Raw genomic sequence first — 24,587 nt, 5'->3', positions numbered from 1 at the left:
CAGGCAAAGTATTCTTTAGCAATTGATGTAATAACCTTCTATGAGGGAGCTTTTAGAGGTGGACATCTGGTTCCTATCACCACCACTGTGAATATTTTTGACTCTGTTAGTTTCTCTAGAACAGAGCATTTCACACCAAACCACTGAATGACTTTGTTTACAACTTAACCATTTAATTACACAAGTTTCTTTATTAAAATACAATTAAAGCTAAGAACACTTTTCCTTTTCCTATACAGTTTGGATATTTGAGGTTTTGTGGCAGTTGATATGTTTCTCTTGATCCTATTAAACATTATTCTATATAATAAAAGCACTGTTGTGCCTGTCCAAAAAAAAGGAGTCGCACTGATTTAGGGTTCGGTTTTGCTACTATGATAGAGGGGAGGACTTTCACATCAGATCACCAAGGACACGCTTTATTAATATGAGCCCAGCTGAAATAATTGAGGATTTTTGTGGTTATTACAGATGCACTTGAGATATGAAAGTACTTCCTTTCCCAACGGCCAGAAGATTCTTGGATCCATATGGAAGACTAAACCTGCATTCCCAAACAGGATTTATTAGTAGCCATTATTGTAAACGAAGCCCTATAATTTGTTCATGAATAAATCAAACATGATATAAAAGCGGAGGCAGCCAATTCATAAAGCCATAAAGCTGACTGACAAGAAATGGCATTCATTAAAAAAACAAACCGAACCTTTCCATCCAAAATGCAGCAGAGAGAGAAGTGACAGCTGGAGCAATTCAAGTGTTTTAGGCTGTGGTTCTTTTTTACAGCCTCACTTATACAGTTACTTTCATTCACTCACATCATAAGTCATACTGATACACAGACTCAAACAGAATGGATATGGAATATAGGATGGGTGGATATGAAATATGAACAGGTGGAGAGAAAAGGAGGTCACTACTGAGCTCACAGACAGAGAAGCTCTGAAATTAGTGGAGTATGAGTCACCGCAGAAGTGGCGTAATGCGAGCGGCTGGTGCCAGACACACTCACAGAATACTGGTCAAAAATCTGGAATCACTATATTAATGTATGTTGACAATTTATTTATCCTCATCTGGGGTCACATTACAGAAACATCCTAACACTGAAATCTGATCTGTTTTAGCACCTGATGACATCTGAATTTAGGACAGAAGCTATTACATAATAACAGTTTCTAACTTCATAATCTTATCCATTAACTCCAGACGGAAAAAAGCATTACCCAAACATCCTAACTAGATTAAATGTCCTAAACACTGTCCTAACTATAGGATAAACCCCAGCTGTGTCCAAACTTCCCTTTTAACCTTTTGTTTCTATTGTTTTTAGGCAACTGTGACAAGCAGCACTGTAAAAAGTATACTGTAACTCGCATCATGACTTCACATTGATTTACATTGCAAACCAGTGTCTTCAAGTTTGAGATGTATTTTGTTTTTACTGTTGTGTTTCAAAAATCCCAGGAGCTGCAGACACAACCTCCACAGTTCCCTCAGAGGGCGCCAACTTGGGTTAAACATTGGCGGGGCGTCCTAATCTGATGACGGACGTTCAATTTGGAGGAAGACAGTGAAGTACCAACAGGAATCATGAATTAATACATGTAAATCGCTTTTTTGGAACAAAACCTCATATTTCCAAAATGAAAACTTTACAGGAGAAGGAAAAAACATACTCTACTTTTATTGTAAGTCAATGGAACCAGACTTTTGTCCAAGTAATTTTAGACCGTTTCTTTTAGTCCATTTATCATGAAATTTACACTCAAGGTGAAGGACAACAGGCATTTTCAAATTATGTCAAAAACTGAACATGAAAAATGGAGCTACGAGGTTTCGTTCCAACAACAGCGAAATTATTCATCATTTATTTATTATTGTCTCGTAATATTATGAGCACAACACACAGCAGATAAATGGTATATGATCTTCACACAATATTAATTATGATAGTGTCATTATTAAGTGAAGCTATGTCATTTTAAAACACTACCTCTGCCCAATCAGGAATCAGAAGGCTGTTGAGAGTAAACAAATGCACTACACTCTCAATTCCATTTTTATTGTATCCATTTGGAATAAAGCATATCTGTAGATCTTTCTTCGGCTCAGCATTGCAAGAGCTGAATGTACACTCTTAAAAAAGATGGTTCTTTAGTAAAGAAAGCGGTTTTACATAGAACCATAAACACTCAACGAACACTTTGCATGATTAAAGTATTCTTTGCATGGTAAAATGGTTCTTCAAAGTGATGGAAAATGTGCTATAGATGGTCCTATATAGAACTGTTTTGAAAAGGGTTCTATACAGCAGCAAAAAAGGGTTCTTTCATTGTTTCAAGCTTGACATCATAACAACATCACAACAATAGAAGAACACTTTTTGGTGCTACATATAGAACTCTTTTCAAAAAGCCTCAGTGTAGAATCATATACAACACATTCTCCCCTTTCATGATGCAAAGAGCCCTTTAAGTCAAGTCAAATTTATTTGTATTGCGCTTTTTACAACTGATGTTGTCACAAAGCAGCTTCACAGAAATCTATTAAGGACAAAGTTTTAACATGAAATGTAAAACCCCCAGGTGAGCAAGCCAGGGGCGACAGTGGCAAGGAAAAACTCCCTCAGGGCTGGGGAAGAAACCTTGGGAGGAACCAAGGCTCACACGGGGGGACCCATCCTCCTCTGGTCAAACTACCTACAAAATTATTATACTACTAATATTAGTAGTAGTAGTAGTAGTTAGGATAAATTATGCAAAGGGTGCTTTGAGTGCTCATGGTCCTATATAGAACCATTTTCTTTACTAAAGAACCCTTGAGGAACAATTCTTTTTAAGTGTGTATGAACAACTCGCACGTGAGCTCTAGTCCCACAGCGCCTCTCGCGCCACCACAAAGTAAAACACAACAGACAGCAAAAAGTTTACTTAAAATCCACCAGAAGCTGAAACTGACCGAACGTAAACACCTGCCAACAGGGTCTAAAACAGATCTATTAAAATACTCTCTACAGATAACAAATCTTAAAGAAACTCACTCACGAACACTCTTACTGTAAAACTTTTAACTTTTAATTAACAGTTTTGAGTGTCTCCTTACAGACATCTGTCTTTCTCATACTATATGTGACCCCACTGAAAACACGCTCTCTTCTCCCGCTTCTGATACTGTACACATCTGAGTGCCCTCGTGCTATTCAACACTAGGATCAATATAGATTCATCAGACAATTTCATTTTTAAACTTTTTCATTTTGTTGTGTAGAAGGTACTTCCACCTGCACTGACTCCGGCAATGCTGTGTGACGGAGAAGGAACCCATGAGTGAAACATGCATGGAAAAACGCAGTGTTTCTGGGTTGCCACAGTAACCCTGCAGCGTAAAATCCCCATGATTAATATCAGTTTCACTATAGCAGCTGTTTTCAGACTGTGCTGTATAGTTTCACTACCGCGACTGTTCTCAAGCTTTGTGCGAGGATTGGTGGGGCGTTGCACTCCCTTCTGCGCGACCCACTGCCTCCCTGTAGCTGTCACCTATGGCTCCCTCTCTTTGTGGTGCTAAATAGAAACCTTTAAAAAAAAGTACAACATTCTCCATCAATCTGAAGATTTTTTTGAAATTATTTTGATTCTGTGTTTACATTTCAGCTGTGCTTGTCTCACTGGTTGCTAGGTAACAGTGACTGACTATTGAGTTCAATCGAATAGTTTAGGTTTTCCAAAATTGAGATAAAATGCTGTAAGGTAAGAAATAATTCCTTAATTAAAATTTGCTTCTGTAATACGAATTTGTGAAAAATCTTAAGTTGATCTTGAGATAAGATGCTGTAAACTAATGTATAAATGAAGATAGAATTTGCTTCTGTAATAAGAATTTGTTGTTGATGGGTCATTCTACAGAAACGTCCACTTTTCTATCTATCCATAGGTGTCACTGGTGTTACCAGTCCTCGTTGCTGTTACATATAAGAAAGGTAACACTAGTAACACCAGAGACAGTAACACCAGTGACATTTTTGATAAAAAATGCATTTTACAAAATGGCTGCTACAGAGCATCAAACCGCATGTTGTCAATCATGGAATATCCACTGAAATATGTAATTTAATCCATTTGTGTTCTATTTTTTCACAATTACCTAAGAATAAAGTAGGTCACACCAGTGACTTCAACTAACAGCTTCATATGAAATCATGAACTTAATGAGAAAATTTCTGATAACTGAAAAGACACAGTGGACTTGCTGTGTGTTTTTCTTCAAAGATCCTCAGAAAACAGGTAAAAGGAAGTCAAGCGATGTCATCAGTGTGATTTTTATTCCAAAAGAAGAGATTTTTTGCTACGCGGTAACAATAGTGACACTCCTGGGGACCACAACTTTCATTATATATTTTATAATATTTATTTGGCATTTGTTCTCTTTATGTCATTTAATTTATATATTCCATAGTCATGTATAGATTATTGTAGTTCAAAATATGGCCTCACCCTTTACACATGACTGTGGGGACGAGCACTTCTGTGGTGCTTGGCATTCTAGATAATGATTTAAAAACAATATTGCTAAATTGACGGCTCAAGATGGTGTAATTGTTAAAATAACTTATTGCTTTATTTTAGAATATAAATAAATTGTAACCCTTACATGTTTTTTAAGTGTAATATATCTGTAGGGACACAAAAATGGACGTTTCTGTAGAATGACCCTGATCTTGTCAGATCTTAATTTAGGACGAAAGATAGGAAGGTACTGTAATACGGTCTCTGGATGGCCAAAAAGAACAAGTAACAGCTTATTAAGTACAACTGCATAATTTGTTGAACCATATCTCTAAAATCATCCAACTTCAAAATTAAAAACATCTAGTTTTCGCTCATCTCCAGCACACCTTAAAAAGGCATGTGTCCTTAGTCTATAAAGCACCTCCACATATGCATGGTGGGCTCTCCATACCCCTAACAAAAACAGCTGAAAGTGGGTTTTCCACCCGCATGAAGGCTGCCTCGCAGGTTGTCAGAAACGTGGTTACAGCCAAGTTCATCTCCTGTACGCCACATTGCCAGCATTTATGCTTTGCTGCGCTGCACGGCTACTGTACGTCTGAACGCTCTATGCATTTTCCTTTGGAAAAAAAAGTACTTTATTTCAGCCCCCGAGGAGGAAAAGTGGTTAAAGGAGGAAAAAAAGAAAAGCAGGGAGAGAAGAGTGAAAAAGAAAGGGAAAGCAGGAGATTAAGAGAGAGGGGTATTTAAGATTTAGCCTCGTCCTTTGCTATACGCCTTGACCTCCAGCCTTTAGAGCTCCCGCTTCCGGCTACATGCTGTGAGGAGCTCAATATGGACTTCAGGAGATCACTGAGACTTTGACTTTTGACCTTTAACACAGCCTGAATTATAGGCACACTTTAAACTAGAGGAACTGAGATTAGACTCACTGACCAATCACAAGGCTGCACGGAAGCACTCCTCAAGCAGGGCCTCAGTGATGTATAGACCCAAGTGGCACTGGAATGATATAACTGAATGATTAACTGAAGGACTCTTATCACGTTAGGATGATAGATGGGGACTGCGACCTTACCTGTACTGCTGTTGAGGGACTGCTGTCTGCATTTTTTAAAGTGGAAGCGTTTGATGGCCACAGACTGGCCTCTGTACTTGGCTCTGTAAATGATGGTGCCACTGCCCCCCTGGCCCAGGATATCTCGCTCCTGCTCACTGCACTCCAGGTCACTCTTCACCAAAAACAACCTGCAAACACCAACACAGAACAATGAAGCTGTGGCTCTATTTGATCAGTCTCCACACACACACCTCCCACAGTCTCTGATCTTTCAGATTTCCAAAGAAAATTGCAGAAAATATAGCAGCTTTGGAAGTGAACTAGTTTTCCCAGAGAAGGTTGTGCAATGTAATTTCGTTGGAATTGTATTTCACTGCTGAGAAAATATACATGTAATTTCCCCAAATTCCCACAGGTACCGGATTGAAATATCTTAGATGCTCAAGTCAGCACTACAACACAAGATGCACTCAATCACAATACAGTGCATGGCTGTGTCTATTAGCTGGTTTTGTTATTCTATTAGCGTGAAGTGGATTGAAACAGGACTACTATTACAGAGGCAGCCAATTACAGATGACCCTTCACTCCCCAGTTGTTCACACTGTACTAAAATTATTCATACTGAAATTAAATCACTCCACAATTATTACCGTCAGACTGTAAAACTACACACACTGCAGATTCATACTGGATTAAATCACTCCACAATTATTACCGTCAGACTGTAAAACTACACACACTGCAGATTCATACTGGATTAAAATCACTCCACAATTATTACCGTCAGACTGTAAAACTACACACACTGCAGATTCATACTGGATTAAAATCACTCCACAATTACCGTCAGACTGTAAAACTACACACACTGCAGATTCATACTGGATTAAAATCACTCCACAATTATACCGTCAGACTGTAAAACTACACACACTGCAGATTCATACTGGATTAAAATCACTCCACAATTATTATTGTCATTGTGATCAGTTAAATTGCAGAACCTCATCAGGTAACTTAAGTAAATCAGCTTATTAGGTGTATGAATATCGCTGTTATCTCATACTGTCTCAGTGATTGTTATCTTGTGTCCTTTTGCTGAAATGACGTCAAATCTTTCACACAGAAAGAGAAAATTCTCACTTTTGCATTAGCTTTAAACTAAACTTTGGCACCCAGCCAACTCAAACCATGTCGACTTCACCAGCTGCTCTGCAAACCATTTCCATTAGCGCTCCACATGGAAGTGCAAAGCTAAGGAAATGTCCTTCAGAGCTGCTTTAGTCGGACACATGCTTTCAGAGGGGCTGCCTCCCCTTTTTCCTCCTGCAGCCTAATGGCATGAATATGCTGCCCTGTCCCTCAGAAAACTGCTCTCATGGCCTGTGGCTTGTTGTGTTGCTGCTGCCTCAATAAAGCCTGCCAGCAAGACGAGTGTATTGTTTGTGTCACTGCATAAATATTTGGAGCGACTGCTTCGGACCCCCACTTTACTGTAAATACGACTTACGCAAATACCCCATGTACGGGGAGAAGCCACACTGATGTGTTAACACCACTGACGAGGAACCCAGCGCTGTGTTCAACACTGTGTGGACAGCTGCGCGGATCTCATGGGAATGTGACATACAGAGTTTAACAAGGGCGTTACATAAAGCTGTAACTCAACAGTGAGTGCAGAGTCAAAAGAGGAAGGCGTTTACAGTAAAGTACACTAAGCCCCCATCATGAATACACCTTGTACCTTATGCTGAGCTATTCTGAGAAATTCTGTGGAAAGCACACATTCCAAATGTTAAATTGTTCCCAGCTCTATCACATTTCTTGGTATCAAAACATTTTGGAACTTGAAGACATTTAGGTAATAATGAGAACAATTTGCAACACTATGCCCTGACAATAAAAAAATAAACAGCAAAGACGTAAACAACGTCAATCAGAGTGTTTTGGTGTGAAACGCTCTGTTCTAGAGAAACTTACTGAGCCAGAATTGTTCACAGTGGTGGCGATAGGAGCCAGATGTCCACCTCTAAAAGCTCCCACACAGAAAGTTATTACATTAAATGGTAAATAGTTATGAATACACTGCCTGATGTTTGAGACATTGTTTTAAAGTTTTGAGAAGGTTTTGGTCTAAAATGTGTATTTTTAAAAATCTATTTATGGAGGAGACGTACATGTAAAGTGGTCCGTAGAAAAATAGTCCCCAAGCAAAAACTTTTTTTTTTTTCAGACTTTGAAAGAGTAATATATTTCTAGGGGAACTAATATGTGAATTGGGACTTCATCACAGTCTTACATGAAGTGACAGAGCTGACAGTACGTTACTCTTAGAGACTGAATTTATACAGGTTTTTGAGAAAACTGTGATAAACAGTATCGTCCACAGCAAAAGACAGAAAATATGGATCACAGACTTAGCTGTGTGGGCTCAGCAGTGCACACGGGCATCATGCATCTATGACAGTGTCCTCTGGCTGTGTGTGAGAAAGGTCATCTGATTTCATCAAACAAATGCTTCCTCTGAAACATGGTGTGTGTGTGTTTGTGTGTGTGTTTGTGTGGATATAGATTTAACCACTAATGCTTAAACTTTTGGAATCACTTATATTAATTTTCACTCTATCCAATGATTAAAATAATTAATTGCAATTAATCACATTATTTCGCATATTTAATCGCAATTAATCCGATTATTTTAGAAAGTTAATCTGAATTAATCACAATATTTGCGTAGTTCTTTGCGATAATCGCATTTGTCTTATTCAACCTTCCCATTATGTTGCGGCTCAAATTGACCCGTTTCAAAGTTTAAAAGTACAGGAAAAATATTCTTAGATTTTTTTGGAGCATGAAACATTTTCTGCTGGCTCATTTGTTGTGGTTTGAATTGAAAGGGTCTATTTGGCCCAGTATTTGTATTTATCAACATGCCACTTCACAGAAAATATGTCAGAAATGTTGAAAAAGTCAAAATAAGATTAAATAAAACAAATGTCTTAAATGTCTCGTTTTGACCAATGTGAAGAAAAAATGGTTTGAAAATTATTTTTAATGAAAAACGAGTGCATTATTGTAAGTAAACCATGATCTGTACCAGATGAAAAACTTGATTACACTTAAAATTGATCAAAGTGGTATTAATTGAGCTAACAATACTGTTTATGAAGAAAAATATATATTTTTAACCACTTCTGGATGGTTAAACATGCACAGGGTCAATTTGACCTGGGAACATTATTGCTGCTCCTCATAGTTGAACATAACATGAGGTTAATAATGATAAACGCATGTGTCTTATTTGCTCAAAGTTGACCCTAAATAAAGTTCGAAAAGCTGTGCATTTTGTTATAACTAGTGAGCAATGTAGGCTTCATCACAATGTATCTGTTTATTAATATATTTTCCTACCTATTTTTTACTTGTTGTTGATATATCTGTTCTTCAGTGAGCACTGTCCAGCATTAGGGTCTCCCAAAGGCATCCTCCAGTGCTGATGTCACTGATATTACTGATACTGTCGGCATCAGTGCTTTGTTTTGCTTACTTTAGACTAACTGTGACACAATTAATTAACATGCATTAAAAATAATAAACTGAAAATGTAAAAACATATTAATTTGTGTTAGCTTATGTAGTGATCATTTATTACAATGTAGTAAATGTTAGAAGCAAGACACCTAAATGTAACGTAATATTTCAAATATTATTATATAATAAATAGTGAATAAAACTAAATGAATACCAATAGTACTGGTTAGTATATATATATATATATATATATATATATATATATATATATTAGTAATACTGGTTATATACAACTTAAGTTACCGTATCCTGTACTTTAAAAAATATACTAGTGCATATTAGGCACTCTGGATTGTTTTTTCAATCAATATAGATACTTTGAGATTTGATTAGCACTTTTCAACTATGAGTTACTCTGCATATTAATTTTATGAACTTTATGATTTTGAACATCTTTCTCTGTCATTTTAGAACCTTCTACAGCTCTATTCACTCTGGACACATCATATATTTGTTCATTTTTAATTACAGCTCCTTATTTCTTTCCAAAGACTACCATACAACTAATTTTACATGTTTATCTGAAATCTAACTGGTTTTACACTGATGAAAACTCTGATTCCAAATGTTGAACAGTTATATACGTTTCCTTATATCACACCCCGGTTCACTGTCACAGCTGTTAATCTCTTGGAAATGTTGCGTTATTCCCACATACATAACTTCCTGTGTCAGCAGCAGACCCCAGGAGGAAAGCAAGCTGTGTTTACAACAGCTGCAGTATACAAGCTTTCACTCTGGCCTCAATCCAACATGCCTGACTCAGATGGATGACTTCATTCAGGAAGGTTGGGATTAGAATCAGATTGGGATTGGAGTGAACTACTGCATCCAAAAACTGAAATGCAACTCTCGCACAGGTTTCTGTAGAAACCCCCATCAGTTTCAGATGTATTTCAAGCGAAATGCCACAGTCCATCCATTAAAGAGGAACGGCATCACTTTGAGATCATTAAGATGTATGAGAGCGGTTTGGTGTGAAATGCTCCGTTCTAGAGAAGCTTGCTGAGTCAGAACTGTTTATAATGTTTATAACTGAAGGGTGTAATGTACAAAATTTGTGAAATGGTTATGAATACGCTGTCTGATGTCTGAAACATTGTTTTGTGGTAACTTTGAGAACGTTTTTGCATATTTTTATCTACATTCATGGGTGACATTTATTTATGGAATATTGACATTTGTCAAAACTATCTACTATGTATTAAGACTGATCTCCACGACACTAGGGGGCAGCCTGCATTCTGATGTGATGAGTTTTCATGCAATGCAATGTACTATTGAAAACACTGCAGTCACTACGTTTGAATTATGGTGCAGTCAAGAGCCAGCACGGTCAGCACGGTCTCTACTCTGCTAGCAGATAGCGACCTTCATAGACCTTTTGTCAGATCTGGGTGATTGGCTAGTAAACGTCAGTAACCACTTCAGGTTGCTCCTGACCACGCCAATGAGCAGCGCATCATGCGAAAGGAACTTTTCTTGCTTGCGTCGATTGAAAACTTGCATCAGAAACACTCTGAGTCAGGAGAGACTGTCTGACATTGCAGTGCTGAACACTGAACAGGCCAGTAACATGGAAAAAACAGTCAGTGCATTTGATGATGTGCCCAGTGGGCACCATCTTGCACTTTACTAAGGTAGAACTCGAACTCAGAATGATTAGCCAACTGTGTTTTGCACACAGAGGAATTAGACCTCCGCATTTAACCCATCCGTGCAGTGAAACCACCACAAGCACACTAGTGAACACACACACACACTAGGGGGCAGTGAGCACACTTACTCGGAGCAGTGGGTAGCCCTATCCACAGCACTCAGGGAGCAGTTGGGGTTAGGTGCCTTGCTCAAGGGCACTTCAGTCACATGCTGTCAGCTCAGGAGATCGAACTCGTGACCTTCCGGTCACAAGGCTGGTTCCCTAACCTCCAGCCCATGATACTATGATAAACGTAGGTTATTTGCTAAAAATAGGTTTTATACATATTCTCTAGTTGACTGCGATGACCCCCTCTGACAAAAGTCTCAAATGTCACCCATGACTACATATATGCTGGAGAAGTACATATCAGAGCATTATTAGACAAAATATTGTACAAATAAAACATGTTGTCTCAGATTTTACACAAATATTATAAACCGTTCTTCAATATTTTAACATCAACATTACATATAAAAACTCTGTTGTTTTGAATAGTAGATAAAATGGCTATATTTGTCTTGTAGGCATGGTGACCCCTTGTTCCTATCACCACCACTGTGAAGACGAGTTGGTAAGTTTCTCTACACTGAACCATTTCTGATCAAACCACTCTGAATGACCTTGTTTGCATCCCAACCACTGAGTTATCCAGAAATTTGAAAAAACTGTTGGAATTCCCCTGATGGTGCCTGTTTGGGCCAAAAATTTAATTTACACAAGCTGGCTTTTGAAAGCTGCTACTATTATTTGTAGCTATGCACTTTTGTCCATATTTATGGATAACAGTGCGTAATACAGGGTCAGCAACCAAATAAGCAAGTCTATTTGACATTTCTTTGGATGGCAAACATGTCTTGGCTGATAAACTTCATTTTGGGTAAGAGAAAAAATTTTGTAAATTTGATTTTTGGCCAAAACATCACTTTAATCTAACTTAATCACAGATATTACCATCAGATTTAGCCTGCACCTGACAAAGAACCCTTCCTCTCCCAGCTGTTCCTGGCTCAGAAGGTAAAGCTTATATTTTTTTCATACTTGCACTTTTCTCTTGCTTTATCACTCTCCTGCAGATGTGGAAGTGGACGGGATGGTGAGGTGAGGTCTTACCGTGAGGGAAAGTCAGTCATGAAAAGCTCCGGCACCAGCTCCTGCAGGGCCACGGGCTCTTTGGGGTGATTAGGGCAGGTAATGTGCTCTTTTTCGGCTGCTGCCAGCACACAGTCCTCCATGTTGAAGTAGTGGACGGTGGTCTGGTTGGAGTTGGTGGAGGGCAGGGGGTCGGCGTGCCTGGAGACCGCGCTGCAGTAAGGACAGGGTGCGTACTGCTCAATCAGCAGAGATCCATCACTTTCGCTGGCCGTCAGCGCTGCAGAGACACAGACAGTATGATAACAGAAAACCACTTTGCACATGAAGTGAAAGAGATTTTTAGGTCCTACAGCAGCTGTAGTTTGGATATACCGCACTTTTATTTCTTTAAATACACACAATATCTCTTATATTCATGGTAATATCAGCAGTGGGGAACCCTCAGGGCCTTGTGGACATTGACAGGAGGTGTATTAAAATATATATTTGTGATTCTTTTTTTTACATGAATATCTCTGAAATCTGATAATGTTGCTTTAAAAGACTTAAAAGTCTTAAAAATCATCATGAAATGCTGGTGGTTTCAAATGATACATTAATAAAAGCAACAATTTGCAGCCGCACACACACAAACCGCACACTATTAAAGAATCTGAGACACTTATCAACTCCGACACCTCCTCAAAACATATACACAAGCACATCTAAACTCACGCTTCGGTGAGTTGTCTGCTGCAGAGGAAAGCTCGTTTACAAGTTTTGCATGTTTGTTTATTTGTTTTCCGCACGCTTGACAGAAAGTAGGATGTCAGTAGAAAGAAAATGGAGCGGAATCATTCATTCTTAAGCAGTCCCAGACTGAGCAGGTGTGCTGAGGCATGCAGGCTGAGAGACCGGCTTTATGCTCTCAAACGAACAGGCAGTGAGGCTGAATACACTATGACTCATCCTCCTAGTGAAAAAGCTATCGCCATGGAAGCGTATCATACACCACTGCATTACTCTGAAAAGACTGTAGACAGCTGCTGGTGGAAAGATGTGCAGAAACCACCTTGCAAGTAAAATGAAAGAGAGGTTAGGACCAACAACAGCTGCAGACTGGAAACATTTATTGCATCTCTACACTATTTATAAAGTAAATTTTATTCCTTAAATGCTGAGTATTCCTCTAACACCTCAGGTTATTAGACCAATGATGCACCAATCTGATATACTGGATCAGTCTCAACAGTGAGTGCGGTTACACACACTCAATAATATGATCATAACTGGATTTCTGCAGTTATCAGATTATTCAAATGGTCATGTAAACACCATACTCCGATCTAGAAATCGAATTAATAAATCCAATAAAGAGAGCTGGATTTTAGCTCAGTAATCAGATTTCTCAGTGTATGTGAACTCTTACTCTGATTTCTTTCAGATTTCTGAATGTCTGCGCATGTATGGAACAGACTTCTGTACCAGAAAATAAGCAAGCAGCGTTGCCGTGAGACGCAGCAAAACACTTCACTGACACTGTAACCAACTACATATTCTGCGAAATGAAGGATTTAAATATTCTTCATCTTCTAGATGATGTGTGTTCATATTTTCAGGTAAAGTGGCGCCATGTTTTTTAAAAAAGGCCCCGGCATGAAGTTTTAGTTTTACATTATGTTTACTTCACGTCTTCTTCTGTGAGTTTTTTACTGGCTGGTTAAAAAGCAGAAATCTGATTACTGTCTGACTCATGTAGACCCAGAGTTTCCCCATTATCTGATTACTTAAGTGCATATAAATGAGTTGATCGGATTACAGACAAAATCTGATTTTCTGCAATTAGCGGATTGTTAAGTGCATGTAAACGCACTCAATATGATATTGACCTTATTAAACAGATTGGATATCAGTTAGACGTCTGAAAAAGAATGCTGGAGTATGTGGGTGTCTGATACAGTACATTGTCCCTTCTGTATTTTATGCTTATGGTGCATCAAAAGGGAATTTTACTGCTTTTTCAAAATGTTTGTATAATTCAATGGGTGTGATGTAAACAAAGACATTCAGAGTGGTTTGATTTGAAATGATTTGTTGCAGAGAATCTTACAGACTCATATTTACAGTGGTGGTGATAGGAACCAGGAGTTGTGATGTCTACAACACAAACATAGCTATTTTATTTATCATCCAAAACCACCAGTGGAACTACACATGCTTTCTGAGTTTTTATATGTAACGTTGATATTGGTAAAATCCAAAAAAGTACATTTTCTCTGAGGGATGCATGTACCTCTCCGCTGAAAATGGGTTTTAAAAAAATACATTTTCAGCTGAAACTTCCCCAAAACGATGTCTCATGCATCAGGCAGTGCAGTGATTAACATTTAATGCAGCAACTTTTTGTGTGGGAGCTTTTAGAGGTGGACATCTGGTTCCTATCACCACCACTGTGAACAATTCTGACTCAGTAAGTTTCTCTAGAACAGAGCATTTCACACCAAACCACTCTGAATGACTTTGTTTACATCTCAACCATTGAATTATACAAAAACTGTGAAAAAGCCCTTTTGATGCACCATAAACATAAAATACAGAAGGGCCAATGTACAGCAGTGGACACCTAAAGTTTTAATCATGGGGGCGTTTTGAAAATCTGTGAAACTTCCCTCCACCAATTAGATTGTATCAGTACTTGGTATCAGCTGTTTAACTATCAAAGTCTGACAGAGGAAGTTAGACCTGTGCAATTATCTACGAACTGCCATGTGAATGTAAACTATACTATATTCCCAATAGCAACATAATATAACTAAATCTGTTTCGCTTTATTTTGATACTTTGCTTGTATTGATTTGTTTGGATGAGGGTATTGGGAGGGACTGGTGACCTGAGGTAAGCATATAAGGGGTAAAATACATATGTACATCAGCTATTCCACTCAGCCCATGTTATTATCGTATATAACAGCTGTGCGCCAGATCACACTGGAGGTCCGTATGTGGTGAATGATGTTGATGGACAGACTCACCAGGAAACCACTGCTCTATGAGTGCATTGACGTGGTCAGTGATGAAGGCCATGGCTGAGAAGTCTCTCATTGCTGACTGACAGATGATCTTGATGCCACCACTCTTCTTTTTCTTCCAGTTCAGGTCTGATGACTCCACACTGCAGAGAGAAGGCCAGCAAGTGTGAGCGTGTGCATGTACAACACTGCGCAAAAGTCAGAGAGCATATATCAAAACAGCTGTTCAGTAAAAGTTCTTCATTTCTCAGCATTAGAAAACATTTTTCACAGAACATTACACAGAAGGAGCAACAATAAAACAGATTGTTCTCAGTGTTTATTGTGCCACTCTTTACCTTTATTACAGTTTCCATACTATTCAGGAAACTCACTTTCAGTTTTCCAAAGAAATCTGCAGACACACCTCCAAAGTTCAGTCTTAGAAGTTGGCTGATCATTTTCTGAAGTTATCAAACGCATTCAGTGATGTTGAGGTCTGGACTCTGGGGTGGTCAGTCCATTGTTCAGGTTCTTTGTTTGATGTGTCCGTCTCCTTTTCTCAGTGAGGTTCTTCTTGACAGCTACACATCCTTTCAGACCCATAGCGCTGAGTTGTCTTCTCACAGTGGAAGGATGGACAGAAACACCTGTGGATGTTTTCAAATGTGAAGCAGCTTGATTTTCTCCTCTCTCTCAAAGATGACAGCTGTTTATCTGCTGGGAGCTTTGGTGGTCCACCTTGTCCTGCATGTTTGTTAGGAACTAACAAACTAATACAGAGGGAAAATGGAACTCCTAACCACCATACAAGACCTGGTAGCTTACTAAAACTGTGAAAGTCAAAAGAAAATAAGCAAAAAACTATAAGCAACTGCCCCCATCAGATAAACAGCACTTTAAGCTTTCATCTATGAGAGAGAGGAGAAAATCAAGCTGCTTCAGATCTGAAAACATCCACAGGTGTTTCTGTCCATCCTCCCACTGTGAGAAGACAACTAAGGGCTATGGGTCTGAAAGGATGTGTAGCTGTCAAGAAGACCTCACTGAGAAAAGGAGACAGACATCAAACAAAGAAGCTGAACAATGGACTGACCACCCCAGAGTCCAGGCCTCAACATCACTGAATGTGTTTGGATTAGTTAAGAAAATGATCAACCAACTTTTAAGACTGAAGTGTGCCTGTTTGTCTCCTGAAAAGAACGGAAGCTGTAATAAACGCCAAAAAGAGTGTAAAAAACAGTGGCCGTTTCAAATGTATGAAATGTATGACCACACTGTACCAAAAACAAACTTGCTTGTTTTTATTATTTTGCTTGCACTGTCTTATCACATTAATGCAGCCATGGTGCTTTCATATACACTGACAGACACATAGAAAGCCAGAAATTAAAAAATGTTGGAGCATCCAACCAGAAATACCACAGACTACAGCATGACACCACTGCTTTACGTCAAGCATAATTAGACTCTCTCTCTTTTCAGACGCATCACATCCCAACAAGTATCTCTGCACACACAGATGTGGGTATGTCATTATGTGACATGGATCTATGATGCAAGGCTCAGTGGAAGCTAGTGAGGTTTTGTGGTCTTGGCTCACTGCCTCCTCTATGAGGTATGTGACGTCCAGGCATCGCTCTGAGGAGCTGCCTTAACAAGCCTGCTTGTTTTCTCTCGTCCCAATCACTTTCACATGTGGCACTGCAACTCTGTAGCCCCCTATTTGTTTCTCAGCATTCATCATGCAACAGAGGGATCATTGTTTAATCAGAACAATAGCATAACAACATCAATTTGTTTAATGCTAAAATACCATCAGCAGAAGTTGCTGGAATAGTTCTTCAATGCCACACTGGGTTTCTAACAAAAACTAAAGAGGATGTTCTAGAAGGTTCTGAACGTCTTACTTTATCAATGGAAAGGAAATGTGAACTTGGACTTTCACTCCCTGGCCAATTTATTAGAAACCCTTCCCTTGTAGCACCACCTTGCTGGTGTACAGTTAGAGACTACAATGCAGGTAATCATCCTCTAGCCCTTCATCAATGGTCAGTTTCAGACCACAGAGCTGCTCTTGGACGTTTTTGGGTGGCAGTCCTCTCTCAACCTAGAAGTGACACTGACGATGTCTCTGGTGCACACGTACCAGCACCACACACTACCATGTGAGAGTCACTACTGTGCTGAAAATAGACCACCAACCAAATAATATCTGGACAACAGCAGTCCTGTGGTCAGAAACTGACCAATGATGAATGAGGTAGAGGTGGGCCGATAAACTTTGCAGCAACAGAAGAACTACAGTTTGTAATTATAAACCAATATGACGGACCTAAATGTTGGTGTTTCCAATAAAGTGACCAGTGAGTGGACATAGAAAGTAGACTTTTCTAATAAAGTAGCCAGTAAGTGGACATACAAAGTAGGTGTTTCCAATAAAGTGGCCAGTGAGTGGATGCACACGGTACGTGTTTCTAATAAAGTGACCTGTGAGTGGACATAGAATGTAGGTGTTTCTGGTAAAGTGGCCAGCAAGTGGACATACAGTGTAGGTGTTTCTAATGAAGTGGCCAGTGAGTGGAAGAACAGGGTGAGTATTCCTAATAATGTGGCCAGTGAGTGGACATAGAAGGTAGGTGTTTCTAATAAAGTGGCCAGTTAGTGGAAGCACAGGGTAAGTATTTTTAATAATGTGGTCAGTTAGTGGACATAGAAGGCAGGTGTTTCTAACCTACCTTAGAAACTAACTATGTAATTATATCATTACATTTAAATAAACAGGTAATGTAAATGAATGTATTGCAAAACAACCGTATGCCTAGAGTTTCAATAGTAGCACAAGATCTTAAGAACATGTAACCTCAAATAGCCCCCATCAAAGGTGACCAGCAGTCCCTCCTTCCAGTAGATGGTCTGGCTTCGGCGTACTCGAAATGTGCTGCAGCGGTTCCTCTGCTGGCTCCCCGCAAAGCTGTAAATGACCGTACTCCTGTTGCGGGGGCTCCGTGAACCTCGCTTAGACTCAAATGCCTAAGACACAACAGAGAGGATAAAAAAACAACACACATTAGTATTCACGCAGTATTGCACCATCCAATGTACAGTTCTTGTACAGTCATATAAGTTATGAATAAAAGCTATAATATGTACAGTTTTACATATTACCATATATTCAATTTGAGTCTGACATAGATAAATGAGATGCAGGGTACACAGTGGATAGAATATTAATATCTATATTCCAGATTGTACAAGATGTGGATAGAATACTTTTGGATATGGATAGATACTTTCGCATATGGCTGCATTTCCACCTATTCAGACAGCAGCAGTTTAGCCTCGGCCATTTCCCCATGACCTTATAAGGAGTGTTTCAACCTGGATTGCTTTTTGAATAAGACACAATGCTGGATAGCCAATCAGAACAGAGCTCATTTACATATATGAGTCTTGAAGGCACACTAACAAAAACAGCTTGTTTAAGGGATAAAAAGAGGTGGTAAAATGGTTGTGAAAAAATTAATTAAATAAAACCTCACAAATACAAGTGGAAAAATAAAATACAAGAGAAATACAGGATATGGGCCCTTTAATATCGGCCAATATTACCAAACGGTACAGGTCCTAGAACTATGTTTCATCTGTGTACACAGATATAATCTTATATTTATGTGTTTATCAAAGAGGGAAACATGTATTGGCAGCTGTTTATTGGGAGTGAGAGGGCAGGCATGTGTGTACCTGCAGGTCCATCTGGTTCAGGCTGATCAGCATGCGGGCAATGAAGCGTTCCCAGAAACCCGCCGGCACAAAACTCATCTTAAAATGGCGCTGGATGGTGTTGCTGCTCTGCTGGCGGAAGCCGTGGATATCCATGGCGGGTTTTGGAGGCAACAGGTGTGGCAGGAGATAACTATAGACATGGAAAAGTGACACAAACAGATGATGAAGAAATTACACAGTGCGACACAGTAGAACTCAATATAATGTCTGACTGAAAAGAGAGGAATGAGACCTGTTGGCTCATAGAAACAGCTGATCTTTGATAGGAGCTCATTTGTATTTGGTAGGTACAATGAAACCAATTCACAAAACCACTTTAAACATTAATGTACTTTGGAAAACGGAGTTTTATTTACAATAAATGATTCTAAGTAGTTTCTGTCCAGCAGATAGTTCAACCTCAAAGGTCACAGTCCCTGCTAGCAGTAATAAAAGCATGTCATAATTCTATATGAATTATTTCTCACTCATAGCTCACTGAAACAAAGAGAGAAATTCTGTTGAAAGTAAAGATACCTAATATTTGTGTTTCCAAACAGAAGAGAAGATATTATTATGAACAAACTCATTCACTGAGTTATGTCTGAGAAGATTAGATATAAGGTAATCCACTTGCATAAGGAAGGGGAAAGTGAAATAATGGTTAGTGAAAAAACAGGAGTTTAAAAAAATTAGGAGTTTAAAGTTAGAGAGAAAATGGGACTCCTGACAACCACCAGTAATACTTGTTAGACCACCCAAACTGCCCCCATCAGATAAACAGAACCTAAAGCTGTCATCTTTGAGAGAGAGGAGAAAATCAAGCTGCTTCAGATCTGAAAACATCCACAGGTGTTTCTGTCCATCCTTCCATTGTGAGAAGACAACTCAGTGCTATGGATCTGAAAGGATGTGTAGCTGTCAAGCATCAGTTACATGCAAGAAGCCCACCTGTTGCTGGCCACAGGGAGAGCAATCTCAAACTTGGCGAGGAACTGGAAGTACTGCTCCTCCGTCTGCTGGGTGAATCCTGTGCCGACCAGCAGCATGCGCAGGTCCTCCGCCCGGATCACGCCATTCCGAGCTACAGAACGTGAGCTCTTCAGGTGGATGATTCGCTCCAAACACTCAGACAGCCACACAGCGTCCAGGAAGTAGAGTTTGCACAGGCCGTGGCTGGTGTCAGGGAAGTGCAGCATGGTGCCCGTCTCAATTAGGAAACTGATTGCTGCCAGAGAGAGTGAGCAGGAAAAATGACACATTCGGAAACACTGATAAACAGCACCAGAATCCAGAAAATGTCAACACTGTGGATGCACGACCAGAATCAGTCAACACTGCAACTGGCAGATATTTGCTGTAAACACCATCTGCAATCGGCCAATTTATTTTCAATATTATGGCTCATCTGTGTATGATGTAAATAATCTGAGTTAGTTGTGCTGTACAGTAATGTGCAAATGTCAAAGACTACCCTTCATTTGCTTAATTTCCAGTCAAAACAGCCATTACGTACAAGTTATTCAATTTTCAGCATCAAGAAGAAAGCAGAAAAAACATCTATTTAACAGAAAATTATACAGAACTAAATATAACTCTAAATATAACCACTATACTTGTATACAATACTTGCTTTCAGGGTGGTCTCTGACTTTTGCTCCTGTGGTATGTAAACCAAAATGTTGTAGTATAATTATGCTAAACAGCTAAATATTTTCAATACAGCACTTTACTTGCTTTATATTATTTAAAAAGGCAAGTATTTTTTTCATTGTTTAACTTAAAATGACAACATGGTCCTTTAACAAAGCAAATAACAAAGTAGCCTTCAATGCTGTAGACTGGGGGTCAATCCCCCACCTGGGCAAGCACTCTACACTTTCCCAATAAGACTCCTAACACTACCTTCGCCTACCTATGTAAAATGATCAAACTATAAGTTGCTCTGGAAAAGAACGTCTGCCAAATGCCAAAGAAGAATGACATATAATGTTATTTACATTGTGGCTTTAGCTAATACAGAGTAATAGAAATGTGCTACTGTGTTTCATGTGTTCATTTAGCCCAAACACAGTATTGAAAAAAAGCACTTTGTGTTCATGATTCAAATGAGTCAGTTAGTTGCAAATGAATAAAGTGTTACTTCAACACAAGCTGTACCAAAAGAAGCAAACTGAAAGACAGCTATTGTGTTGATGTTATTTATGTGCATCTGGCTCAGACATTTAATCCATGTAAATTCAAGAAAGTGTCATTTCATCACATTTTCCATGCAGAAGGAGAACTTTGAGGACAGCCTGTAATAAATTAGCTATCTACTCTTGATTAATGTGTAATTCGCTGTCACAAGATATAATTAAAGCCTAGTAAGTATGAGTGAATGATATAATCACAATACTAATACTGCAAAGATACTGTGATTTTATTGTTGCATGATTGCATTGCACCTTAAAATATATTTAAAACACACTAGAGAAGTAATAATTTGACATTTTTTGGTAAAAACTATTTTGACCATATTTGCTTTGCTTGGATTATACGCATACCTTATCCCTACAGAGGCTCAGGTCAGGAAGCTCACAGCCAGTAAACACATTGTGATTGGTCAGAGGACTCATTTGCATATTGCAGTGGTCTGCGATAGTAGTTTTGGCCAACACTGCATAACAAACAAAACCATATATTGCTTTGGCCCACTGTAATAAGTCTGTTATAATCATGCATTACCAGTCTGTAGGTCCTCGTAGTCTTTGATATCGCTGCCAGGACTCTGTTCTATGATCTGCTCCAGCTCCAGGTCGGTCAGATACTGAACCTCATCCTCTGCATCTCTCCTCTGACGCTCCGCCAGCACCGCCTCCTGCAGCATCAGGTAGCTTTTGGGAATCTATATATACAGACGTAGACACAGTAGACATGTTTTTAATAGTGGATAAAATATTTATTTTCTCTGGATTTATTAAAGGTTCTGTTTGTTAATTTTGTTAAAATTAAAAGATGTAACATTACAAAAAATTCAGAGCCCATGTGCAGCTGCAAGTCACCCTGTAAAGCCTGAAATAATAGAAATTGTAGAATTTTTGGAGGAAGAAAAGTCCCAAACTATCTAAATGACTCTTCTAATGATTGAATTCAGCTACTTTAAGGTGTATCCACTGATGACACAGGCATTCCACTAACACACACAGCTTGTATAGTCCCAATAGAAAAGCACTGATGAATAGAACCGGACACTCTGGTGCAGCTGCACTCCAGTGGGATGGTCATTAGTGCAACAGCGATGATGCATTACCGTTTCAAAACTTTGAAATCACTTGTCACATTAAGAATTGCTGTTATTTTATTCATTAATAACTACCCTGATACACTCTTTCTTCTAGTGAAATACTCAGTAGAAGTTATTTTCAGATGTTTTATTCACTATTTAAAGTCTGTGGAGCAGTGGAGCTGTGTTCTCTTGAGTGATGTAGCTACATCTAATGCTTTTGGGATGAGCTGAATTGGTGACTGTGATCTAGAACTAATTGCGAACTTCTGATTAATACCCTTGATGTCATGAAGTGTTGTCTGTAAACATCTGGACATATATATCGCTATGGCCAGAACAAAACCTCCAACATCTCCAAAACTTTTCAGGAAAGCAACAAAAAAACCATCTTGGACTGTGTTGGTCCATTCATCACGAAATTTTACCAGTATGCAAACGGTAAATGTGCTTTTAAATTGACAAAAATTGTTTTTGTGCAAAAGCGATGATACACTACCACTCAAAACCTTGGAATCACCTGTTACATTACATTTTCGGAGTCCTTTCTGAATCATCTGCAACTCTGGTCATCATTCTATGTACATCTAAAATGTCTTTATTGGTTATAGCATCCTGCAAATTAGATGAAACCGGTACAGTTGTAGAGTATTAGCATAATAAAAGAATAATTTTGTACATGTATCTGCAGTGACACTGGCTTTATTTTAATGTAAAGTGATTCTGATTGATATAAAAATGCTGATTCCAACTTTTGAATGGTAGACATATAAGAATACAGTAGACATATAAAATAGAAAATTTTGAACACATCCGGTCAAGTTAAAAAGTAAAATCAAAGTGAAAATATTAAAAAGACATTCTTTACTGGGAACAAACTTAAATATTTCATATTTCTGCTAATTTCAGTTGACAGTTTCTATTTATTTGCTGAGTTTTGGACTCACATTGGAAAAAAAAAGTCTATTCCTTAATTCGTTCCTATTTAAAAGTTCACTGAGTTTGAGGCAGAACCTACCAGTCTTCCCACCAGCCTGTGGCAGCTGGCTGGATTACTGATGTCCTTCATGGAGCAGGCCACCTGATACAACAGCCTCCTGAGACCGTCCATGCCTTCCAACGACTTACACGACACCTCACTGTCAGACACACACACACAGTAAACCTTTTCAGCTCAGTTCAAATAAATGCCTGTGGTCTGTCACGGCGGTGAGACGCTGATACTGACTGCAGGTGTTTCCAGGTGATGTCGGGGTAGCCGCTGGCTCTGGCACCCGAGGGCGTCCTACAGAGTGCCAGGATGTAGGCCCTCAGCGTGGCGATCCGTTCCGTGCGGAACTTAGTGTCAATGAGGTCCAGGTGGGTCCCAACCACCACCACCGCAGAGTTAGGGGCACGTGCCTGCCAGACACAAAAAAAAACACGCAAATAGACATTAGCATAACTCTGAAATGTCCCTCTAAAGCTTTGCAAACCCTTCAAAACATGTTTTCTTTAGTTTCTTCAAAGCCACAGCTTCCAGGTGCAGAGACATTATGGGATTTGTCATTATCCCAATTAACAGAACTACAACAGTTAGTTCTACAGACCAAAGGAACACTGAGTACGATCTGCTTCTCATGCTGAAAAAGTGCTGCACTAAACTTTCACATGAATAATTTATATTACATTAAGGCTCCAATATCTCACATTTCTCTTATATTTTAAGGTCCATTTACAATTTTTCTACTAGGGGTGTGAATCTCTGAGCTGACGGATTTGAGCTAATCGATCTGATTCATGGATTCATTGGTTTTCGTTTCAATTCAAAACCGTTTTTTGTGAAGCAAGAACGATTCGATTCAATATACTAAACAGCGATTCCATCTGGCGATTCAATTCAGCAATTCAAGTACCTTTACGAACTATTGTAATGAATTGAAAGCACTGAAATAATATAATAAACTAAAAGTCCTTCCTTAGTATTTCTCAGATTAAAACTGGTGCAGCCAGAAGTGGCTTTTAACCTAAGAGCCATGAGATAATTTGTGGGGGTTGTGGCGAGGTTGTCAGGAAACAGGGCTTATAATTTGGATATTTCTGCCAGTTGCACATTAGGGCGCCGCAGCACACAGTTTAGCTGTTTGTTGACTTCAAGTTCAGTTTAGCCTACACGCTGCATAGTTTTCCAAATAAAGAGCTTCGTTTAGCTCTTTGCAGCAGCTGCTGCTCTATTCTTCAGTGTAATCTACAATATCATGTTGTCTAAGCAAAAGCAGAGTGACTGTTGCCAAAGTCTAAGGAGAATATCACATATATTTGTTTAAATATTACATGTATTTATTTAAATATCACATGCATTTGTTTGCACAAGTTTATTTTGCTACAAGCCAAACTGGTAACACTTTATTTGGATGGTCCACTGTAGATGCTTTGTAGCTGCTCAGTCTATCTTTAACTAACATTCAACTAAACTCCTATTAAATACAACTGAACTTGAAGTTGTGTGTGAAAGATTCTATTAAATCTAACCCTAAACCTAACCTTAACCCTAACCTTAAGGCAAAACCTACACCTACACCTAAACCTAATCCTAACCTTAATGTTGTTGATAATCACTAGAAAGTTTGTTA

General features: G+C 38.9%; 1 protein-coding gene across 1 annotated transcript in view; it reads right to left on the bottom strand.

Moving 5' to 3' along the window:
* Positions 1–24,587, bottom strand: part of lrrk1 (leucine-rich repeat kinase 1) — a 154,784-nt gene that overhangs the window by 45,580 nt on the left and 84,617 nt on the right. The window contains exons 17-25 of the mRNA XM_036586228.1: positions 23,204–23,376; positions 22,994–23,114; positions 21,438–21,597; positions 19,662–19,938; positions 18,690–18,861; positions 17,809–17,978; positions 14,970–15,109; positions 11,978–12,236; positions 5,590–5,759 (exon numbers count right to left, since the gene is read on the bottom strand). Of these exons, the coding sequence (XP_036442121.1) occupies positions 5,590–5,759; positions 11,978–12,236; positions 14,970–15,109; positions 17,809–17,978; positions 18,690–18,861; positions 19,662–19,938; positions 21,438–21,597; positions 22,994–23,114; positions 23,204–23,376 (1,642 nt within the window). The remainder of the gene's footprint in view (positions 1–5,589; positions 5,760–11,977; positions 12,237–14,969; positions 15,110–17,808; positions 17,979–18,689; positions 18,862–19,661; positions 19,939–21,437; positions 21,598–22,993; positions 23,115–23,203; positions 23,377–24,587) is intronic.

The sequence above is a fragment of the Colossoma macropomum genome, unplaced genomic scaffold (genome assembly GCF_904425465.1).
Source record: "Colossoma macropomum unplaced genomic scaffold, Colossoma_macropomum, whole genome shotgun sequence".
Taxonomy (NCBI): Eukaryota; Metazoa; Chordata; class Actinopteri; order Characiformes; family Serrasalmidae; genus Colossoma; species Colossoma macropomum.
The sequence above is the reverse complement of the archived record's forward strand: the minus strand, read 5'-3'. Positions and strand labels throughout refer to the sequence as shown.